This window comes from Mytilus edulis, chromosome 7 (genome assembly GCF_963676685.1).
Source record: "Mytilus edulis chromosome 7, xbMytEdul2.2, whole genome shotgun sequence".
Lineage (NCBI taxonomy): Eukaryota > Metazoa > Mollusca > Bivalvia > Mytilida > Mytilidae > Mytilus > Mytilus edulis.
In genome coordinates, this window is record NC_092350.1 from 58,690,108 (window position 1) to 58,711,808 (window position 21,701).

The window sequence follows — 21,701 nt, forward strand, 5'->3', positions numbered from 1 at the left end:
GTCACCGTGCTGGATTCCATGATAATCGCGATTTATCCTAAAAATTGCGTCATCCTTTTGTAACCTCAACGTTAGCGCTAAAGTGCACGACGTCGCTGGCAGACAATTTCGACGTTATCGCTTCAAATTACCGGCGACATTTTTCAGATGTATAAATATTGCTTGTAAAGTACTATCTATAAATTGGTAACATTGTTTTCGGAAATAAAATCATGTGAATAACAAATACCTCTCTGTGTTTGTGGTCTAAGTGAGAAACATCTCAAGAAAAGTTATAACGGACTGTTGATAATTGTTACGGCTTTCAAAAATTAAAGACTGGGCAATTTAGAACACGACATACAGGTACATTTACTGTACACACTCGTATATTATTTCATACCGAATGTTGACCTCTAGATGTTGTTCTTTGTTTTGTTTTGTTTGGTTGGCTGCTGTTTCATTACACATACTCCTTAAAATAATTTTATTTCCGTTTTTATCACTGAGAAATCCGTTTTTGTTGATACAAATTAAAAGTTAACGTCGTTTGGACAGTAATCAAATTTGACGCGCATTGCAATTTGAATTAGAATTTACGCTAGGACGTAAAACATTTCGAATGCGAATTAAACTAATTCGAATTAGTTAATGCGAATCGAATTCGAATTACGTGTGAACTCAGCATTATCATGCAAACGGAACTTCTTTTTTTGTACATTAATTGCAGCACATAAATTAGGCCGTTACTTTTCTCATTTGAGTTGTTTTACCTTGTCATTTTGAGACATTTTATAGCTAACTATGCGGTATGGGCTTTGCTCATTGTTGAAGACCGTACGGTGACCTATAGTTGTTAATTTCTGTGTCATGTTTGTCTCTTGTTGAGAGTTGTCTAATTGTATACCACATCTTCTGTTTTATGTGGACAGAAAACAGAAGAATAATCTTACAAAGTAGAATCTCCAATTTGCTAATGGATGATTTTGTCCAGACAGAGAAACTATAATTTTGAAATTTTTGATTTGGCAAAAAACGATTGAATTAATAGCGAGAGGACTGGATATATTACGATAAGTTGCGATTAAAATCATTCTCTCATAGCGTAATTTTTTTTGGTAAATAACTATATATTTTTTTCACCACAGCGCGTACATAAAATACCGCACGTCCATTCCCCTGTCTGTCCTTCCGGACTTCTGGTTAATTAGATTTTTCTAGTGTACAATTCTTGCCAACTTTCTATAAAACTAATATCGTATTGACACGTTCGAAAATCAGTGCATATCAACTATTCTTTAAAAGAGTTATGCCATTTGGAAATATTAATTATATTGGAAATTGCATTGTATTTTCTGTCATTCCGTCATTTCTTTAATATATTTATAAAAAAAAATTAAGAACAAAATAAACAGCTGCGCTACGATCGCATGATGCGCCCTTGGTCTTATGAAAAAAACACCATAATACATGTTTTTAAAATAACACGGGGTTTGTACGGGAAGTCATGCTAGGTATATCCTGACTCATTCATTATTCTTGCACAATAGGAAGTTTATATATCACAACATGTTTTATATGATCCCCGAATTGAATCTCAATAAAAATTCAAGAATTCAAAAATGAATTAAAGAATCATCACGAAAAAGTTTACAGATCCTCTGAATAATTTAACTAAAAATGCAATAATTATAAATAGTTTCTGTGATACGGCGCGACATGTTAAACCCCTCCCCCCCTTTTTTTTGTAATAAACTCAGTAACTCTAAAATCAAATTTTGAATCATTCTCAAAAGTATATACAAATCTTCGAATTAATATAACTAAAAAGTGTGTGAAGTTTTGAGCAATAGTCATATATCGTTTTCTAGATACAGCGCGAACTGTGAAAAAAACTGTTTTAGTTACAAAGTCCGGTAACTCAAAAAGTTCACCAAAAATAATACAGATCGTTTGACCAGCATGACTAAAAAAACAACCATTTTCAGTTTAATGATAATATGCTGTACCAGATTTACGACGGACAGACTGACACGGGCCTTTTTATACCATTTTACGTCCTGTCAATTTTTTTACGGGTGTATAAACGTATTGTTTGCTATTGCCTTTTGTTAGATAAAATACGTGCAACGTGGAGGAAATAGGAACTTTGTTCTTTTATAAAAGTTGTATCATTGTTTATATTAGCGGCATACCATTATTTTTTTTTACATAATAAATAAATTGAATAAATTGTTCAGAAAGGAAATTGACTTCTTCGTGTACATACATTTTCGGTATTTGTTTTAAACTATCATTGGTTTTCTGTGCTGTAATAAAATGTCAGAAAATCGGATCCGGACAAAATCATGGATGATGAATGATAATAAAATTTTAATTGACATGCATGATATAAGTAACACCAAAAGGGTCAGTCGTCTTGAGATTGCTCACTATACGATATTTGTTGAAGATCTCAAAGAAACAATAATGTGTTTTATTTCTTATTATGTTATTAGACTGTTATCCTGTTAGAATCAAATGCACTGACTAATATTAATGGCGTAGAAATTAGCATGCGGGAGAAGCAGAAATTGGAGCATCGAAATTCCACATTACGTTTCTTATTACGGAAAATGACACGCATTACGTCCCGCAAAAAGTGACGTTTTGCGGGAATTCAAACGCTTAAGGTCGCGCCAAGAGTTAACTCCCTTGAAACTGTATCGGATGCCCTTAAATATTGTGAATTTTTTGTTTTGATGACTACAGTTTAGTTGTCAAATCTGCCAAATTTTGCAAATTGTTCTGTCTGTTAATAACTGTAAATTTTATTAAACATGTACTTCTTTTTCTAATTGTGTGTGTAACCATGTCATTCCATTTATTTTATTGTTATTATATATATTTGTTATTGTTGTAATTAATATTTATATTCACAAACCCCTGATTACGGTTTTGAAAAATACAAATTTCAAGTTTTAGGTTTCAAATTTCAAGTAAAATATGCATATAATTGTACACAGCTTCTTAATGTTCGGGCAATAAATGTTTTAAATCTTTTTGACGAATGTATACTTAAAGTAGAACTATGCATGGATAGTGTTAACGTTAGAGTGGGCGAAAATATAAAATTTCTTTGACGAGCTTAGAAATAAAGAAAAGTGAAGCTTGCTGAACTTTTCTACTGTTAATTGGCGATTTTGCTGAAACAACCTGCCTAACACTTTGAAAATTTTATGAAAACAGCATTTATTTATTTGGTTTTTCTAAAAGACTTCACATATTGATCTAATTTTTGAAATATGATTCTTCTTTGATGAATAACAGATCGAGTTTACGTTTAATTGGGATTAATACAGACTCTCATTATCAAATTTCCTCTTTTAAGAAGTTTTTTGGCGAGTGGGGTCATTCTATTCGTTCCAACACGGCTAGTTAAAAATATATTTAAATACTCTGTATACGTACAAATAGCAGATAATTTAATCACTGGCGATTTTAAACCTCTTGCTTAAAATGTTTAGCTTACAATACCCCTGGTAAATAGAGTATGGTAGGGTAGATAGGAAAAACCATGTATGTATGTATGTCTGTATTTCCCTCTTCGTGTCCCTTGAGAAGCGTTTGAACTGTAAAACATGTCACCTTGGGTAAGCAGTTGCACGACGGTTTTTCAGCAGTGTCATATACCAAAGTCATGTTAATATGACCTTTGATCACTTTAATATAACACCGTGTTCCCGATATATGGAAATACATGTATGTTAAAGCTGTACATCAGCTACTAGGGATTATGGAAATATTTTATGATATTTTTCTCGTTATCTTAGATTTTGGAACCTAAGCATTTTTTCAGTAACATTCATTAAAGATGCTAACAGTTTTATATTATTATCCTAGATCCCTGTATTTTACGCAAGAAGATTGCACATATGTTAAATATGTTCACTTGCTATTATATACTTGATTTAAACAAACAATTACACATTTCCAAATATTGACAAACTTGAGGTATTTTTCTCCAAAAAGCATTTTCCTGCAAAAATTACAACCTGCAAGTAATTGTAACTACATGTAAGCATTCTCTATTATTAAGCCACTCAAATTTTAGCGCAGCCGTTTAAGGCTGTGACCCCTTTGAACTATTTTTCCTAAAAGAATGCAACAATAATCTATAAGTTTTATTACAATTACTAATAGTTTTCTTTAATCTATATTTATTTTTTTTTCTTAAAATGATAATAGTAAAGATGATATTACTTAATGACGGGGATCTCCACATTGCCCCATGACATACTTCATGATGACACACCGCCAATCATTTAATTATCTGCTATCAACGTAAAATGATCCCAGCCATCGTCAAATAAATGCACAATCATTTTAAAAATTGGTGTGGCAAACATTTGTTTCGTTTCCCTACCTGATAGCATGTTTTTAGCAATTCAAATTAATTGCATGTTATTTCATTATCCTTATCGATTATGATACAAAGGGTCGTGCAAAAATATTGTTATAAACTATGAAGATATCAGGTTGGTGATCGTTAATGGCATACGATACAGTTTTGAAACTGTATTTACAAGTTGATGAAAATTTGCATATAGGCTATTTTTTACCTAATTAAATCAAATATGTAATAAAAAATATACCTTCGTGTGCTACTTTTTGAGTAAAATGAGGTCGAAATTTTGTATATTTGCTCAAAATTCAGATTTGTGTCTGTATTTTCTTTTTCGAATAAAAGACATAACTTTTTTGTTTTAAAAGATAAACACAAATTGTTTTTTGTTAAATAATCGGTAATTTCTGTATTTTATAAGTATCATTAAAAATTATGCAATTTTTATTCCGAAATAACTATATTTATCAAATTTTCATGAATAGAGGAAATAACGTCATTTTTAGCTGCATCTTTATCAAAATTTAAAAAAATGCGCTATTTACAGTTTTATAAAATTTGGGTCACATAATCTCCTTGCAAAATGAAACAAATGCTGTTTTAAAAAATAGGGGTCCATGCACTCGTTTTCAAATAAATCAGTTTGAATGATAAAAATCAGTCGAAAAATGCATCTTTTCCCGATATGTCATAGTTTGACGTCGCGAAAAAAACATTTTATGTTAGCAACGTCATTACCTTCCCTGTAACTGTATCGTATGCCCTAAACGTACGCCTAACTCCTTAGTCCTACATTGTACAGATTTGCCTTATAATAGAAGCAAATCAGAAGAAATAAACTTTGCAAATGTTTTGGTTGAAAATTATCAGAATTATTAGCTTTTTGTGGGAGTTATTTATAAACACTCATCATCATTCTTGCAAGCAATTAATAGATTGGAATGTGCACATGGCCTTGACTGTTCATAGAAAGTGTTATATTCTCATTTTATCTTGAGCGTCAACTATTGCAGGTTTTATTATTTCAGATGAGAAACAGCATGCCCTCTCCCCTTACTATGATGATTTACTACATACAACAGTACTTGACAAGATGGTTCTCGATAACCTGATTTCCAGGTGTGTTTTGATGATAGAGGACAGGGAAGAAATTATCAAACCAGTCACACAGAGTGAGCGTAACAGGGTTTTACTAGATATCTTGACTGAACGACCATATGATACCTTACAGGTTTTGAAGGATGTCTTACAAGAATCAGACCCAGACAATAGTGATGTTCAAAGACTTGTTCGTCGAATGCACTACACCAAAAGCATTGATGAACATATTGATTGTCATGACATAAGTAAGTAGTTTCTGGAAAAATGAAAATAGCATTACAAGGTTAGAATCAAGAAAATTACAAAAAGCAAATTTGTATTTGCAAACACAAACACACACACAAAGACATAAAAGTTATGCTCTCGAAATTATCTCATATGAGCATTTAGTAATGATTATAACAGTAAAAGTTGTATAAACAGTCCATAATTTTCAAATATATATATTACTTATAAAATTGAGATTGAAAATGGGGAATGTGCCAAAGAGACAACAACTCGACTATAGAGCAGACAACATCCTAGTTGTCTTTCAATTAATAATAAACATGCATTTCATGATCCAATTATTTGCAATTTAAGAAAAAAATGTATTAATGGATAAATTTAAATATCAAACTAAATCATGTAAGTATATACATATATCTTCAATAAATTTCCAAAATTAGACACTACATTTTTGGGAATAAACTAAGTAAATCAAATGTAAAGGTAGATTATACATGTTATAAGAAATGATCAATATTTTCAAGTTATCATGGTGATATATTTCACCATATTCATAGTAATGTATTCCTCTCTTTACTTTTTCTTATATTTCAGTTTTCCATAAACACAGTGTAAAGCTACAGAAGAATTACCTGATGTTGGTCCATGATTCTGATTGCAAAACAGATATAGCTGACCACCTCTATGAGGCAGGTGTCTTAAATACTGAAGATATAGAGGACATTTGTAATTCTTCTCTTTCTAGACAAGATAGCAATAGAATCTTATACAACAAATTATTTCGCAAAGGTGAAGATGCATACAAACACCTTCTTGGAGCTATGGAACATGGGCAATATGATGAGCTTGCTTCTGCTTTGGAGAAGACTCAAGTTACAGAGCATGACATACAGATGTGTCAAATAGGTAATTACAACAAATTCTGAAATCATTGATGGACTTGAAATAATGTTACTAGCGCATTGACCTATGTTGTCAATAGTTCACTGCCACTGAACTTCAAAACCTTGCCTCTAAAACTTAACTAAATATAAGGAGAACAAAGAATACTATAACATCCAATGAATATAGAATAATTGTGAATAGGATAATTACTGATGTGTCAATTTAAGTTCACAAATTTATTAACAGCAAAAGTGGCTTCATTATCTTTTATTGTTAAAATAAAATGGTTAAATACATTATGTTTTTTGTCAGTTCTGTTGTAATAATAAATGTTTGAGTTATTGTCCCTGAAATATATTTTGGGGCAAATTTCAGTGTTTGGTAATTATATAAGTACAAAATGTATGATAACACAGTTGTTGCATGATAGTTGGTTTTAAACTTAATTTCAGTATTTGTCAAAGGGGTGAGACATCTGTACATACCACATGACCCGGTTTATTCAAGTAGAATATTCAAGTTTTACTGCAATCTATTTTATAAATGAAATGCACGACTTTACTTTCAAACTGGATATCTATGTCCATAATTAACCAACAAAAGAAGTAAACACGTGATAAAATCTATTAAGATCTACTTCCTTAGTTCCTGTCATTTAAGCGGGAAAATCGAGAGACCCGTTGACATTGAATATCTATACAATAAATTTATAGATTTAGGAATTCTATAAATAGATCATGACAAATAAAGATTTAGATTTTAGTGCAATATTAAGCCTGTATCTATGTTTGATTATCACCAAAGACATGAGAGGTTAATATTTACAAACAATTTATGGCAACACGACGGGTGGATTTGCTAACCCTGCCAGAGCACAGGAGGGCACCCCAAGTTTTTGGTGGGGTTTGTGTTGCTTATTCTTTAGTGTTCTATGTTGTGTCATGTATACTATTGTTTGTCTGTTTGTCTTTTTTGTTTTTATCCATGGCTTTGTCAGTTTATTTTTGATTTATGAGTATGACTGTCCCTCTGGTATCGTTCGCCCCTCTTTTATGACAAAATGTTTTTAAGTTTATAAAAATTTAAGTTAGAGCTAGTTCAAACAATATTTGTTTCTTGTAAATTTTAAATCTCATTATCTTGAAATTAGATTTTTTTTTAAATTGAACATTTTTGTTCTCTTTTGAAATTATATTTTATTTTTATCAAGATTTTATAAAAGATTTAATTTATATAAATTTATATGAATATTTTGTAATGAATAATGTTTAATTTATTTTTTGAAAATATTGAAGTATACAACCTTTTAATTGATTAACTTCTTTTTAATCAATAATTGTCTGACTCAATGTCTACACACTACTACAGTATTAAAACAAAACAAAAGACATAACAACTGCAGTTACTAAATATAGCTAAGGAATGCAACACGACACAACTTATTTTATGAATCATTTTACCAAACTGTCAACACACATTACCCTGGTGCTATCCAAAAATCCTGGAGTAACACTGAACTGTAAACAGTAAGTTATGCTTAGTGGCCTCTTGTTTGATTCAATTGCCTACAATTTCAAACTGCAATTTTGTAAAATTATTGATTTTATAGCTTGAAAAAAATCATGAATTTTGATTCAGAACTTTATGTTTCAAAATAATGTTTGAAATTGTTGATTTATAGGTATTTCAATAATTAATAGTGTTTCGTTAAATTGTTTTGTTTCAGGAATGTTGAAACTCAGAGAGAGACAGAAAGAAAAAGGTAAACATTAATTTTAAGATATATGTCAGCCGCAAAGTTTTCGTTGAATTTTATAAAAAATTTTACCTTCATAACTATTTTCCAAGCAGATCAAACCATTAGAATGTGAGCATGTCACCCAGTTATTTTTTTGTATGTGAAATCTTCATGATTTCAAACAAATACACCATATGCTCATTAGAACAGCTTAGCTTTATCAGACAGGTTATGAAGCTCGATATGCACCATAGCTAGTAGTGTTTGAACTACATAGCCTAGTCAAAGTTCCAAATAGTAAACTATTCTTAAATTAACTGTGTATCCCATACACCTGAATTATTTGCGGGGAATTGTTGTTTGAAACTGTGACGTACATGGAATTGAGATAAAGTTGAAGCAAACCGAAAACACAATTTAAGAATTTAGATTATGGTTTGGCACCATTTTGATCATTTTACTTTATATTTACCCCGTGTCAAATATTGCAAACACCACACATGTGGCGTTCAACACGGCAAGAGTGTTTTCGTCTTTCAAACTTCAAATAAAGGTGATATCTGGTATACACCAATTAGACAGCAACCAACCTACAAACTGATTGAGCTCTTAACTCAAATTGGAACTTGAACTTCAGCTCAATAGATAGTCATACTACTATTTTGGAGTTTATATATGTTTTGCATCAGATGTACAGTAGTCATGTGCAACAATTTGAAAGATGTGCACATGGTTTTTCAAACCCATGGCCATAATGTTCAGTATCGTACAAAACAGATATTTTAAATGGCATTGTAAGGCTTAGTAATACAGGTAAAACAATGGAATTACTAAGATAGGTGCATAATTTTATTATACATGTTTCATTGATTGACTGCATGGCAATGATTAATAGGTTTTCTCAAATAAGATTTTATTTCCCAAAAACATAGAACGATCATGAAATTGAATGTCATGTTTTCCTGGACAACGTCACAGCAACACATGGAAAAACAATTCATTTATTTCTTCATATTTCTAGCTAAAATTGTGGTTATAAAATTTGACTGCCTCATTTTTTAATTGTATAAGATTGCCAAAGTGTTGATCCTGCACACATTTTTAGTATCAAGCGCTTCAGCATGATGCAGACTTGGGGTAATTGTAATTGTAATCGTTAATCAGCTGTAATTGATTACAATTTTTCAAGTAATCATTGTAATCATTAATCAGCCAAAAATCTTATTACATGTAATTTAATTTAATCAATTACTTTTCAAAATACCTGTAATCCTGATTACTTTATGATTACATTCTGATTACAATGAAAAAAATCTTAAACTGTTTTTATGGTCAATAAATGAACCTTTTTGTTATTCTTATGCAATTACTAATGATATTTAACATGTTAAGATAGTTTGGTTTTTTTTTTTTTTTTTTTATAAAGCATGATAATTGGTTTGTATACTTCAGTAAAAAATAAACTGTTACAGTATTGAAAAGTCATCAATGGCCTGAGTAAAAGATATTGTACATATATTCACAATTAAAAAATTTACATATATATTTGATAATAACTGTTATATTCAAGTAATAGTTTTCTTTAACCCTTAATTATAATCTTTTGTTAATGTTGTGATTTTTGTCAACTTTGAATTGACAGGTAGAAAACCAATTAAGGTTTGTTTTTGTTGCAATTACCAATTGAGTATAGCTGTAGGACAATATATATGGTAAAAGATAAATCAGACATGTGATCATTTATCTAATTAGCACAAAATTAATTTAAAAGTGGGACAAATATCTTGTTTAAAATTAGCAAATTTTTATTTGTATGTATTTGGACTGGACATGTAAAATGCAATGATTTTTATACGACCGCAAAAATTTTTTGGTCGTATATTGCTATCACGTTGGCGTCGATAGTTTTCGCACTCTAACTTTAGTAAAAGTGAATAGAAATCAATGAAATTTTAACACAAGGTTTATGACCATAAAACGAAGGTTGGGATTGATTTTGGGAGTTTTGGTCCCAACAGTTTAGGAAAAAGGGCCCAAATAAGCACAATTACTTTAGTATAAGTAAACAGAAATCTATGAAATTTTAACATAAGGTTTATGACCACAAAAGGAAGGTTGGGATTGATTTTGGGAGCTTTGGTCCCAACAGTTTATGAATTAGGGACCAAAAGGGTCCAAAATTAAACTTTGTTTGATTTCATTAAAAAAATTAATTATTGGGGTTCTTTGATATGTAAATCTAACCGTGTATTTAGATTCTTAATTTTTTATCCTGTTTTCAAATTGGTCTACATTAAGGTCTAAAGGGTCCAAAATTGAACTTAGTTTGATTTTAACAAATTTGAAGTCTTGGGGTTCTTTGATATGCTTCCACAAAAGGAAGGTTGGGATTGATTTTGGGAGGTTTGGTCCCAACATTTTAAAATTAGGGGCCAAAAAGGGCCCAAATAAGCATTTTCTTGGTTTTCGCACTATAACTTTAGTTTAAGTGAATAGAAATCTATGAAATTTTGACACAAGGTTTATGACCACAAAAGGAAGGTTGGGATTGATTTTGGGAGTTTTGGTTCTAACAGTTTAGGAAATAAGGGCCAAAAAAGGGCCCAAATAAGCATTATTCTTGGTTTTCGCACAATAACTTTAGTATAAGTAAATAGAAATCTATGAAATTTAAACACAAGGTTTATGACCATAAAAGGAAAGTTGGGTTTGATTGTGGGAGTTTTGGTCCTAACAGTTTAGGAATAAGGGGCCCAAAGGGTCCAAAATTGAACTTTGTGTGATTTCATCAAAAATTGAATAATTTGGGTTCTTTGAAATGCCGAATCTAACTATGTATGTAGATTCTTAATTTTTGGTCCCGTTTTCAAATTGGTCTACATTAACGTCCAAAGGGTCCAAAATTAAACTTAGTTTGATTTTAACAAAAATTGAATCATTGGGGTTCTTTGATATGCTGAATTAAAAAATGTACTTAGATTTTTGATTATTGGCCTAGTTTTCAAGTTGGTCCAAATGGGGGTCCAAAATTAAACTTTGTTTGATTTCATCAAAAATTGAATAAATGGGTTCTTTGATATGCCAAATCTAACTGTGTATGTAGATTCTTAATTTTTGGTCCTGTTTTCAAATTGGTCTACATTAAGGTCCAAAGGGTCAAAAATTAAACTAAGTTTGATTTTAACAAAATTAAATTCTTGGGCTTATTTGATATGCTTTATCTAAACATGTACTTTGATTTTTGATTATGGGCCCAGTTTTCAAGTTGGTCCAAATCAGGATTCCATATCAAGTATTGTGCAATAGCAAGAAATTTTCAATTGCACAGTATTGCACAATAGCAAGAAATATCTAATTGCACAATATTGTGCAATAGCAATTAATTTTCAATTGGAGTTTTCTTTCTTTGTATAGAATAGTAGTTGATAATATATGTTGGAAATTTGCCAGACATGCATATGATGTCATTTTCTATTTTTATTTGCCAATAACTTCATTGGAAATTTGCCAATATAAAATGTTGCTGATGAACCTTTTTTTCCTTATCTTATCTAAAATGTTTTTAGATAATGTATGTTGGACATTTGCCAGACATGACTATGATGTCATTTTTTATTTTTATTTGCCAATAACTTTATGTAAATAACTTCATTGGAAATTTGCCAATATAAAATGTTGCTGATGAAGTTTTTTTTATTGTTTTATACAATAAACAATTTAACAATGTATATTCACTTTTACTACCAACCAATCTTTACCATTCAGTAATAACAAGCACTTTATTTTACATTTTAATATTTTATGATGTATTTAAAAGAGTAGTTATTGTTGCAAACTCCATTAGAAATTTGAATTGATATCAGTTTTGGAAAAAGGGAAACGGGGATGTGAAAAAAAGGGGGGGAGGGGGGGTTTAAATTTTTCTCATTTCAGATTTCATAAATAAAAAGAAAATTTCTTCAAACATTTTTTTGAGAGGATTAATATTCAACAGCATAGTGAATTGCTCAAAGGCAAAAAAAAACTTTTAAGTTCATTAGACCACATTCGTTCTGTGTCAGAAACCTATGCTGTGTCATGATGAACTATTTAATTTTAGTTTTAAAAAGTTTGAAGAAGAAATCTTTAATTGATTTGTAAAATTTTGACATTTGTTTTGTGTAAAAAAAAACCATGTAATGTCAAAAATTTCATCACAATCCAAATTCAGAGCTGTATCACGCTTGAATGTTTTGTCCATACTTGCCCCAACTGTTCAGGGTTCCACCTCTGCGGTCGTATAAAGCTGCGCCCTGCGGAGCACCTGGTTAGTACTTGTATTTTGTTTACAATTTGATTAAACTGGTAACTTTATTTCATCCATATTTTAACATCCATAAACTGCACCTTGAAACAAATATAAATTAAAGTCTATGATGCCATGATGCAATGCTATTAATAAATTCATGAATAACCATATACTGTTATTTTCAGCCTTATTTTTCACATTTGATATCTTTTTCTGTCATGAACATGTTTCCAATTTTATATCTAATTTAGCTAACAAAACCTAAGCCCCATCTAAAGATTGTGTGAATACTGTATGAAATATATAGCTTTGCAACATAACGCGAAGCAAATAATTCAATATTTTAAAAAGGCCAACTTGCCAGCAAACCTCGTTCCATTGATAGATGCTGAAAACTCAAATAAAAATTTCGTCGTGTAACAGTAAACATTGCTTTTTACACATATAAGTGTTTATTGTGTATTAAACAAGACATGCAAACGTTCAAACGTTTAAAAATATGAACAATCGTAAGATATTTACATTTCCATTCCATTAAAAGTAACTCTTTTTCTTTTTTAGATTTTCTGGTGATTCAAGCCAAAATAGAAGAATTAGCTCGTACACAAGATGAAGTCATCCCTAAAAATATACTCGGTAAGTTCATTTGAGCAAATTATTGCTACTCGACTTGATTTGTAGATTTATTTCTAGAAAACAATGAATATAGCACAGAAATCTTACTTGATATATCAACACAGGATACAAAGCACCATTAGATTATAAGTGAACACACTATCTACAAGTTATCTAACCATGTGAACAGATTTTGGATTATTGTCCCCGTTCTAAGTTGGTCCATATTCAGCCGGAAACCTGGTTGAAATAGAATAAAAGAATTGAAGCTCTTTCTTAGAGAAGGCGATAAATGCTAATAGTAATGTTTATAATAGTAATATTTACTATAGTAACAAAAGTTAAAAAGATAATAGAAACAAATAAAATGACAATTTTATACTCAATAACGAAGTGTTTTATTTTAAAACACCATTTACATGAGTTTTTAATTTATTATATGACCGCAAAAATATATTGGTATGACGTTGGCGTCGTCGTCGTCGTCCGAAGACATTTGGTTTTCGCACTATAACTTTAGTATAAGTAAATAGAAATCTATGAAATTTAAACACAAGGTTTATGACCATAAAACGAAGGTTGGGATTGATTTTGGGAGTTTTGGTCCCAACAGTTTAGGAAAAAGGGCCCAAATAAGCACAATTACTTTAGTATAAGTAAACAGAAATCTATGAAATTTTAACATAAGGTTTATGACCACAAAAGGAAGGTTGGGATTGATTTTGGGAGCTTTGGTCCCAACAGTTTATGAATTAGGGACCAAAAGGGTCCAAAATTAATCTTTGTTTGATTTCATCAAAAAATTAATTATTGGGGTTCTTTGATATGTAAATCTAACCGTGTATTTAGATTCTTAATTTTTTATCCTGTTTTCAAATTGGTCTACATTAAGGTCTAAAGGGTCCAAAATTAAACTTAGTTTGATTTTAACAAATTTGAAGTCTTGGGGTTCTTTGATATGCTGAATCTAAACATGTACTTATATTTTTGCTTATGGGCCCAGTTTTCAAGCTGGTCCAAATCAGGGTCCAAAATTAAACTTTGTTTGATTTCATCAAAAAATGTAAATATGGGGTTCTTCAATATGCTGAATCTAACCATGTATTTAGATTTTTAATATTTCGGCCCTGTTATCAAATTGGTCCACATTGAGGTCTAAAGGGTCTAAAATTGAACATAAATATTTGATTTAATCAAAAATTTAATTCTTGGGGTTCTATGATATGCTGAATCTAACCATGTATTTAGATTTTGGATATTGGACCATAATGTAAATGTCCAATTTAAAATTTTTAAGTTTTTAAGTTCCAGTTCTTAGACCACATTCGTTCTATGTCAGAAACCTGTGTTGTGTCAACTATTTAATCACAATCCGAATTCAGAGTTTATCAAGCTTAAATGTTGTGTCCATACTTGCCCCAACTGTTCAGGGTTCTACCTCTGCGGTCGTATAAAGCTACGCCCTGCGGAGCATCTGGTCTATTACATAGTTAATAGAACAATTGAATATCAAGTCGACGACATGGGTATCTATCAAGTCGGATGAAAATGCATAACCTCAGGCTCCGATTTAAAAAAAAATACCACGGACGGAGAACATATCAATCTATTAGTTCAGTAATTTTCGTGTCTGTCCTTCCATTACGTGACTCAAGAAAAAATTCCAAAAATAGGTAACTATTATATCGAAAGGTGAAAAACGAGTGCAACTTTTTATGTTAGGGCGTGTTTGAGTTGAATATTTAATCTTGAAATCGTACAAAGCAAAAATATTTGATACATCATCTCGCTTCAGATTCAATCATTTTTATATATCAAAGCTACAGGTTGACTTTATAGCATGAAAAAATCACAGTTCTAAAAGATGAAATATATGGGTCAAGTGAAATACCTATCTAATGAATCACAAAAACAGAGTAGGTGTGTTCGAATAGCTATTTTTTTACTAAAAGTACTTGACGACAGTCTTTAAAGTTGGATGATGAAAATGCATATCTTCGGAAAAAAATCATTTTTTAAGTGTGATAACTAGGGTTTATAGTCTTCAACCACTAAAAAAATCAAGTCTGCCCTTCCACGAAATAATAAATTAGATTTTTTTAGATGTTTATGAATTTTCGGAAATTCCACCTGACAACCGATCAGACAATAGTTTTAAGTTGAACCAGTGCAGACAAGATCATTAACTGATGCTCATTACTAGTAGATACATTTGTCTTTTAAAATACAACTGATATTTAAGGATCGTAATGGTGCAATGTGGATAAATTTATCGATTTTCAAGAGCAAAATTGGCAGCGCGTCATCCGTACAATGGCTTCCATTTTTACGATTGTGAAAATGAACTGGCGTAATGGGGAGATAATTTTGACGAAGTATAATCCTAACAGCATTGACATGATTGAAGTCCAAGTGGTCAAAAATATAACTTTGTTTGATATCATCAAAATTGAGTTATTGGGGTTCTTTTATTTAATATGCCAAATCTTATAATGTATTAATATTATTTTTAATTTTCTGGACCCATTTTTAAAAAAGTCCAAACTGTTCAAATTTAAAAGGCATTGTTTTCTTGAGGTTCTTTAATCATGTTAATCTAGTCATGTATTTAGTTTTTTAACCGGATTTTCAAAGGAAAAATTTGTTATTGATTTGGAGATGTACAGTGGGCAAGTTTACGGCTGCCAAACAGTGGCCATGAACTTACTCATGAACCAATCAACCAAAGCTTTTAAAATTTTGATATGTTGTTACAGGTGACGAAATTAACGTCAAGTTTAATATTTACGATTTTCCCTTTCACTGATCGACAGTTATGGTTCTTGAAAGAGTAAAAAATGGTGTTTCCAGTTAGGACTGTTCAACCAAAGCTTTTTCAAATTTGAGTATGCTGTTACTAATGACAAAATGAAGGTAAAAGTCCAATTTCAAAGTTCTGAGACCACATCAATTATGTGTCAAATATTTAATCACATTCCAAATTCATGTCTGTAGCAAGCTTACATGTTCTGCCCATACTTGACCCAACTGTTTTCGGTTTAAACCTCCTGTCGTATCAAGCTGTGTATTTCGTGGCATTTTATTTAGATATATCATTTATTTTTGCAGAGCAGTTTGTACGACGTTTGAAGCAGTGGAAAGAAGATGATAAAAAGTATGTTGGTACGGCGGCAGAGAAACAAGTAAGAAAATGTATTTTCGCAGAAAGCTCTGTGACAATTGTTGGTAATTCGGGCACTGGAAAGAGTTTCCTTTCTCGTCATGTTGCTTTGACGATGATGGAACAAGGATATATTATAATTCCATGTGATACTCCTGGAGATATTAGACAATGGTTTAAACATGGAAGGAAAACAGTATTTGTCTTTGATGACGTCTGTGGGCGGTATACCCTTAATCAACAGATTTTCAATGAGTGGACGCAAAGACTTGAACACATTCAATCTCTTCTTGAAGACAGTTGTTGTAAAATTATGTCGACGTGTAGACTAGATATTCATAAAAACGAACAACTCAACAGTTTGTCTATTTTCAAAGCATGTACTATTGATTTAAGCTCACCAGAATTTAGACCTAATATGGCTGAAAACTTAGCTCTTGCTGAAATTTACTTTAATGAAAATGCTGATATAGTTGCCGATTTGTCAGAAAAATACGATTTTTTCCCACTTTTATGCAGTTTATATCATAAACAGAAACTCCAGAAACATGTGAACTTAGAAGATTTTTTCAACAATCCTTTTAGTGTTTTTGAAAATGAACTTGTGGAACTGTATCGAGTAGGTAAGGCCGGTAAGATAACTTATTGTAGTTTGGTCTTGTGTGTGATGTTTAATAACACATTGACAGAAGAAAACTTCTCCACAAAAGATAAGGAGATGGCAGCAGTCATAGATGATTTACTAGAAGAATGTGAACTGAAAAAAGGAACACCTATCAAAAGTTTAAGGAAATCACTTGACACACTTGTTGGTACATATGTAGTCAAGGAAGATTGTAAATATAAAATAATCCATGATAAATTGTTTGATATCTTGGCCAAACACTTTGGTGGGAAGATGATACAACTCTTTATTGATCATGCTCAAACTGCCTTCATTCGTGAAAGATTTTTATGGAAGACAGCAGACACCATGGGCACAGAAATAGAGTTTGCCATCAGAATATCTGATAATAATATTAACAGGTATATAGAAAGACTGCTGAAAGATTGGGGGAATGGTTTTGTAGATGACGTTTTTCTAAACAGAAACATGGAATCATCTTCCTTTACAGAAACATTTATAAACAATATAAACCAACTTGATCATTATACGCAGGAAACACTTATTGGTACACAAGATATATACAGTAAAAATAAAGCACTTAGAGGAAGTTGTGTTGTGGGTTCTGTTGACTTGGTCAGGTGGTTGATTAATAGGAAAAGTGACATTAATCATTGCTCAAATAGAGGTAACTTTGCATTGTTTTTAGCAAGTTGGAAAGGATATGTTGATATTGTTAAAGAACTGTTACAACATTCTGCAGAAGTAAATATGTGCAATATAAATGGTGCATCACCTCTGTTTATAGCAAGTCAGGAAGGACATGTTGATGTTGTTGAAAAACTGTTACAAAATTCCGCAGAAGTCAACATATGTAATAAAAGTGGTGCATCACCTCTGTTAGTAGCAAGTGGGAAGGGACATGTTAATATTGTTAAAGAACTTTTACAACATTCAGCAGAGATAAATCGCTGTAGTAATAGTGGTGAATCATCTTTATGGCTAGCAAGTATGGAAGGACAGGTTGGAGTTGTTAAAGAACTGCTACTTCATTCAGCAGAAGTTAATCAATGTAATGACAATGGTGCTTCACCTCTATGGCAAGCAAGTTGGAAGGGACATGTTAACGTAGTTAAAGAATTGTTGCAACATGCAGCAGAAACAAATCAGTGTGATAGTAATGGTACATCACCTCTGTTTGTAGCAAGTGGGAAGGGACATGTTAATATTGTTAAAGAACTTTTACAACATTCAGCAGAGATAAATCGCTGTAGTAATAGTGGTGAATCACCTTTATGGCAAGCATGTATGGAAGGACAGGTTGGAGTTGTTAAAGAATTGTTACAACATTCAGCAGAGGTAAATCTATGTAGGGATAATGGTATATCACCTCTGTCTATAGCAAGTCAGGAAGGACATCTTGGTGTTGTTAAAGAACTGCTACTTCATTCAGCAGAAGTTAATCAATGTAATGACAATGGTGCTTCACCTCTATGGCAAGCAAGTTGGGAGGGACATGTTAACGTAGTTAAAGAATTGTTGCAACATGCAGCAGAAGTAAATAAGTGTGATAGTAATGGTACATCACCTCTGTTTGTAGCAAGTGTGAAGGGACATGTTAATATTGTTAAAGAACTATTACAACATTCAGCAGATGTCAATCTATGTAGGGATAGTGGTGCATCACCTTTGTGTATAGCAAGTCAGGAAGGACATGTTGATGTTGTTAAAGAACTGTTACAAAATTCTGCAGAAGTCAACATATGTAATAAAAGTGGTGCATCACCTCTGTTAGTAGCAAGTGGGAAGGGACATGTTAATATTGTTAAAGAACTTTTACAACATTCAGCAGAGATAAATCGCTGTATTAATAGTGGTAAATCACCTTTATGGCTAGCAAGTATGGAAGGACAGGTTGGAGTTGTTAAAGAATTGTTACAACATTCAGCAGAGGTAAATCTATGTAGGGATAATGGTATATCACCTCTGTCTATAGCAAGTCAGGAAGGACATCTTGGTGTTGTTAAAGAACTGCTACTTCATTCAGCAGAAGTTAATCAATGTAATGACAATGGTGCTTCACCTCTATGGCAAGCAAGTTGGGAGGGACATGTTAACGTAGTTAAAGAATTGTTGCAACATGCAGCAGAAGTAAATAAGTGTGATAGTAATGGTACATCACCTCTGTTTGTAGCAAGTGTGAAGGGACATGTTAATATTGTTAAAGAACTATTACAACATTCAGCAGATGTCAATCTATGTAGGGATAGTGGTGCATCACCTTTGTGTATAGCAAGTCAGGAAGGACATGTTGATGTTGTTAAAGAACTGTTACAAAATTCTGCAGAAGTCAACATATGTAATAAAAGTGGTGCATCACCTCTGTTAGTAGCAAGTGGGAAGGGACATGTTAATATTGTTAAAGAACTTTTACAACATTCAGCAGAGATAAATCGCTGTATTAATAGTGGTAAATCACCTTTATGGCTAGCAAGTATGGAAGGACAGGTTGGAGTTGTTAAAGAATTGTTACAACATTCAGCAGAGGTAAATCTATGTAGGGATAATGGTATATCACCTCTGTCTATAGCAAGTCAGGAAGGACATCTTGGTGTTGTTAAAGAACTGCTACTTCATTCAGCAGAAGTTAATCAATGTAATGACGATGGTGCTTCACCTCTATGGCAAGCAAGTTGGAAGGGACATGTTAACGTAGTTAAAGAATTGTTGCAACATGCAGCAGAAGTAAATAAGTGTGATAGTAATGGTACATCACCTTTGTTTGTAGCAAGTGTTAAGGGACATGTTAATATTGTTAAAGAACTATTACAACATTCAGCAGATGTCAATCTATGTAGGGATAGTGGTGCATCACCTTTGTCTATAGCAAGTCAGGAAGGACATGTTGATGTTGTTAAAGAACTGTTACAAAATTCTGCAGAAGTCAACATATGTAAGAAAAGTGGTGCAACACCTCTGTTTTAAGCAAGTGGGAAGGGACATGTTAATATTGTTAAAGAACTTTTACAACATTAAGCAGAGATAAATCGCTGTATTAATAGTGGTGAATCACCTTTATGGCTAGCAAGTATGGAAGGACAGGTTGGAGTTGTTAAAGAATTGTTACAACATTCAGCAGAGGTAAATCTATGTAGGGATAATGGTATATCACCTCTGTCTATAGCAAGTCAGGAAGGACATCTTGGTGTTGTTAAAGAACTGCTACTTCATTCAGCAGAAGTTAATCAATGTAATGACGATGGTGCTTCACCTCTATGGCAAGCAAGTTGGAAGGGACATGTTAACGTAGTTAAAGAATTGTTGCGACATTCAGCAGATGTAAATCACTGTAGTAATAATGGTACATCACCTCTTTCTATAGCAAAGCAGAATGGACATGGTAATGTAGTTAACGAGCTTACACATTTAGCTGATATCACCAAAAGTGACTCAAAAGGTAGAAACACACTTTCAAAAAAACTGTCTAGAATATCAAAAAAAAAGTAATTCCACTTAATTGAACTAGTCAAAATTAGTATGTATTGGAAGTACTTATTAGTAATAACCAGTCGAACATAATGCTAGATAGTCATTTTTTAGTAGTTTGTAGTATTTTTAAGTAATCTGTTTTAGTTATCAATAATAACTTCAAGTAATACTTTTAGTAATTCCAAGTAATCTTCATTTGTAATTTAGAGTAAATATAAGTAAAAATTAAATACAATTAGTGATCACAAATAAGTTATCATTAGTAATAAATAGTCATATCATAAGTATTGCAAAGTAATACCCCTTGGCAAGTAATCTTGACTAGTTGTGTTTAATATTTACATGATTATACCTTTTTCACGTCGTTCAGTACGGAGTTTTCTTCTGATGAAATTATATTGCCTTCATTGGTCAATATAAACATGTATTTTTCTGATAACCATATATGGTCTCATTTGCTGTTAAGTTCAATGTGAGCTTCTTTCCCAGCCACTCTTAAGTGTTACATTTTTATTAATTCCAAGTGGTACACAAACTTTGGCTGGAAGGATAAATACTGTCCTGATATTTATTTGCTAATTTCTGTCTTCCATTAATGTATGTCGAAATTTAAAACTTGCAATTCGTTCTTAATCCAACTCAGCTTTGCTTTAATTTTCAAGTTCAAACTTGAATGTGCTGAATGAGTTCCTGCCGTTTAATCTCATCTGGCCAGAAAGGCCATGTGAGCTTTTGCCACCACTTTGCCTCTTTTGTCTGCCCGTCATCAAGTGGGTGTTCTCATCTGAAACCACTGATCCGATTTTTACCAACTTGGGCTGAATGATCCATAGGGTATCAAGTATAAAATTGGTGTTTTAGTGGTACACAATTAAAATTTCAAAATATATTGTAGTAGTTGTTAGAGAATTAACTTTCAACTTTAATCAAATGTTTTGATTTATAAGGTGCAGATCTCTTCCATTTGTCCAAATTGACTCTATGATAAATTCCTGACTAAGGAAATGAAATAACATTAAACAACAATCATTTTCATTATTGTCAACCTTTCTACATGTTTTAGCTGTTATTATGCTAATTCTTTGTATGAAGGCTATCAAAAGATACCCCAAAATAATTAGAAACAATAGCCATATTTTCCCTCAGCGCTCTCAAGCTCTTTGATTGATATTTGCTTTTTCGTTTATCATGTTTATAAATACAAAATGCTAATCTTTCTGTGTTCATGTT

At 31.8% G+C, this 21,701-nt stretch overlaps 2 protein-coding genes across 2 annotated transcripts; both read left to right on the forward strand.

Annotated features, from left to right (window-relative positions):
* Positions 1-5,395: 5,395 nt before the first annotated feature.
* LOC139481886 (uncharacterized) lies at positions 5,396-20,485 on the forward strand. The gene is made up of 7 exons (XM_071265404.1): positions 5,396-5,709; positions 6,287-6,598; positions 8,304-8,339; positions 13,165-13,239; positions 16,327-18,698; positions 19,089-19,638; positions 19,841-20,485. The coding sequence occupies exons 1-7, from the start codon at positions 5,457-5,459 to the stop codon at positions 19,867-19,869; spliced, it is 3,627 nt and encodes a 1,208-aa protein (XP_071121505.1). The 5' UTR covers positions 5,396-5,456; the 3' UTR covers positions 19,870-20,485.
* Positions 20,073-20,489, forward strand: LOC139483261 (ankyrin repeat domain-containing protein 29-like). The gene has a single exon (XM_071267291.1). The coding sequence runs from the start codon at positions 20,073-20,075 to the stop codon at positions 20,487-20,489; it is 417 nt and encodes a 138-aa protein (XP_071123392.1).
* The last annotated feature ends 1,212 nt before the right edge of the window (positions 20,490-21,701 follow it).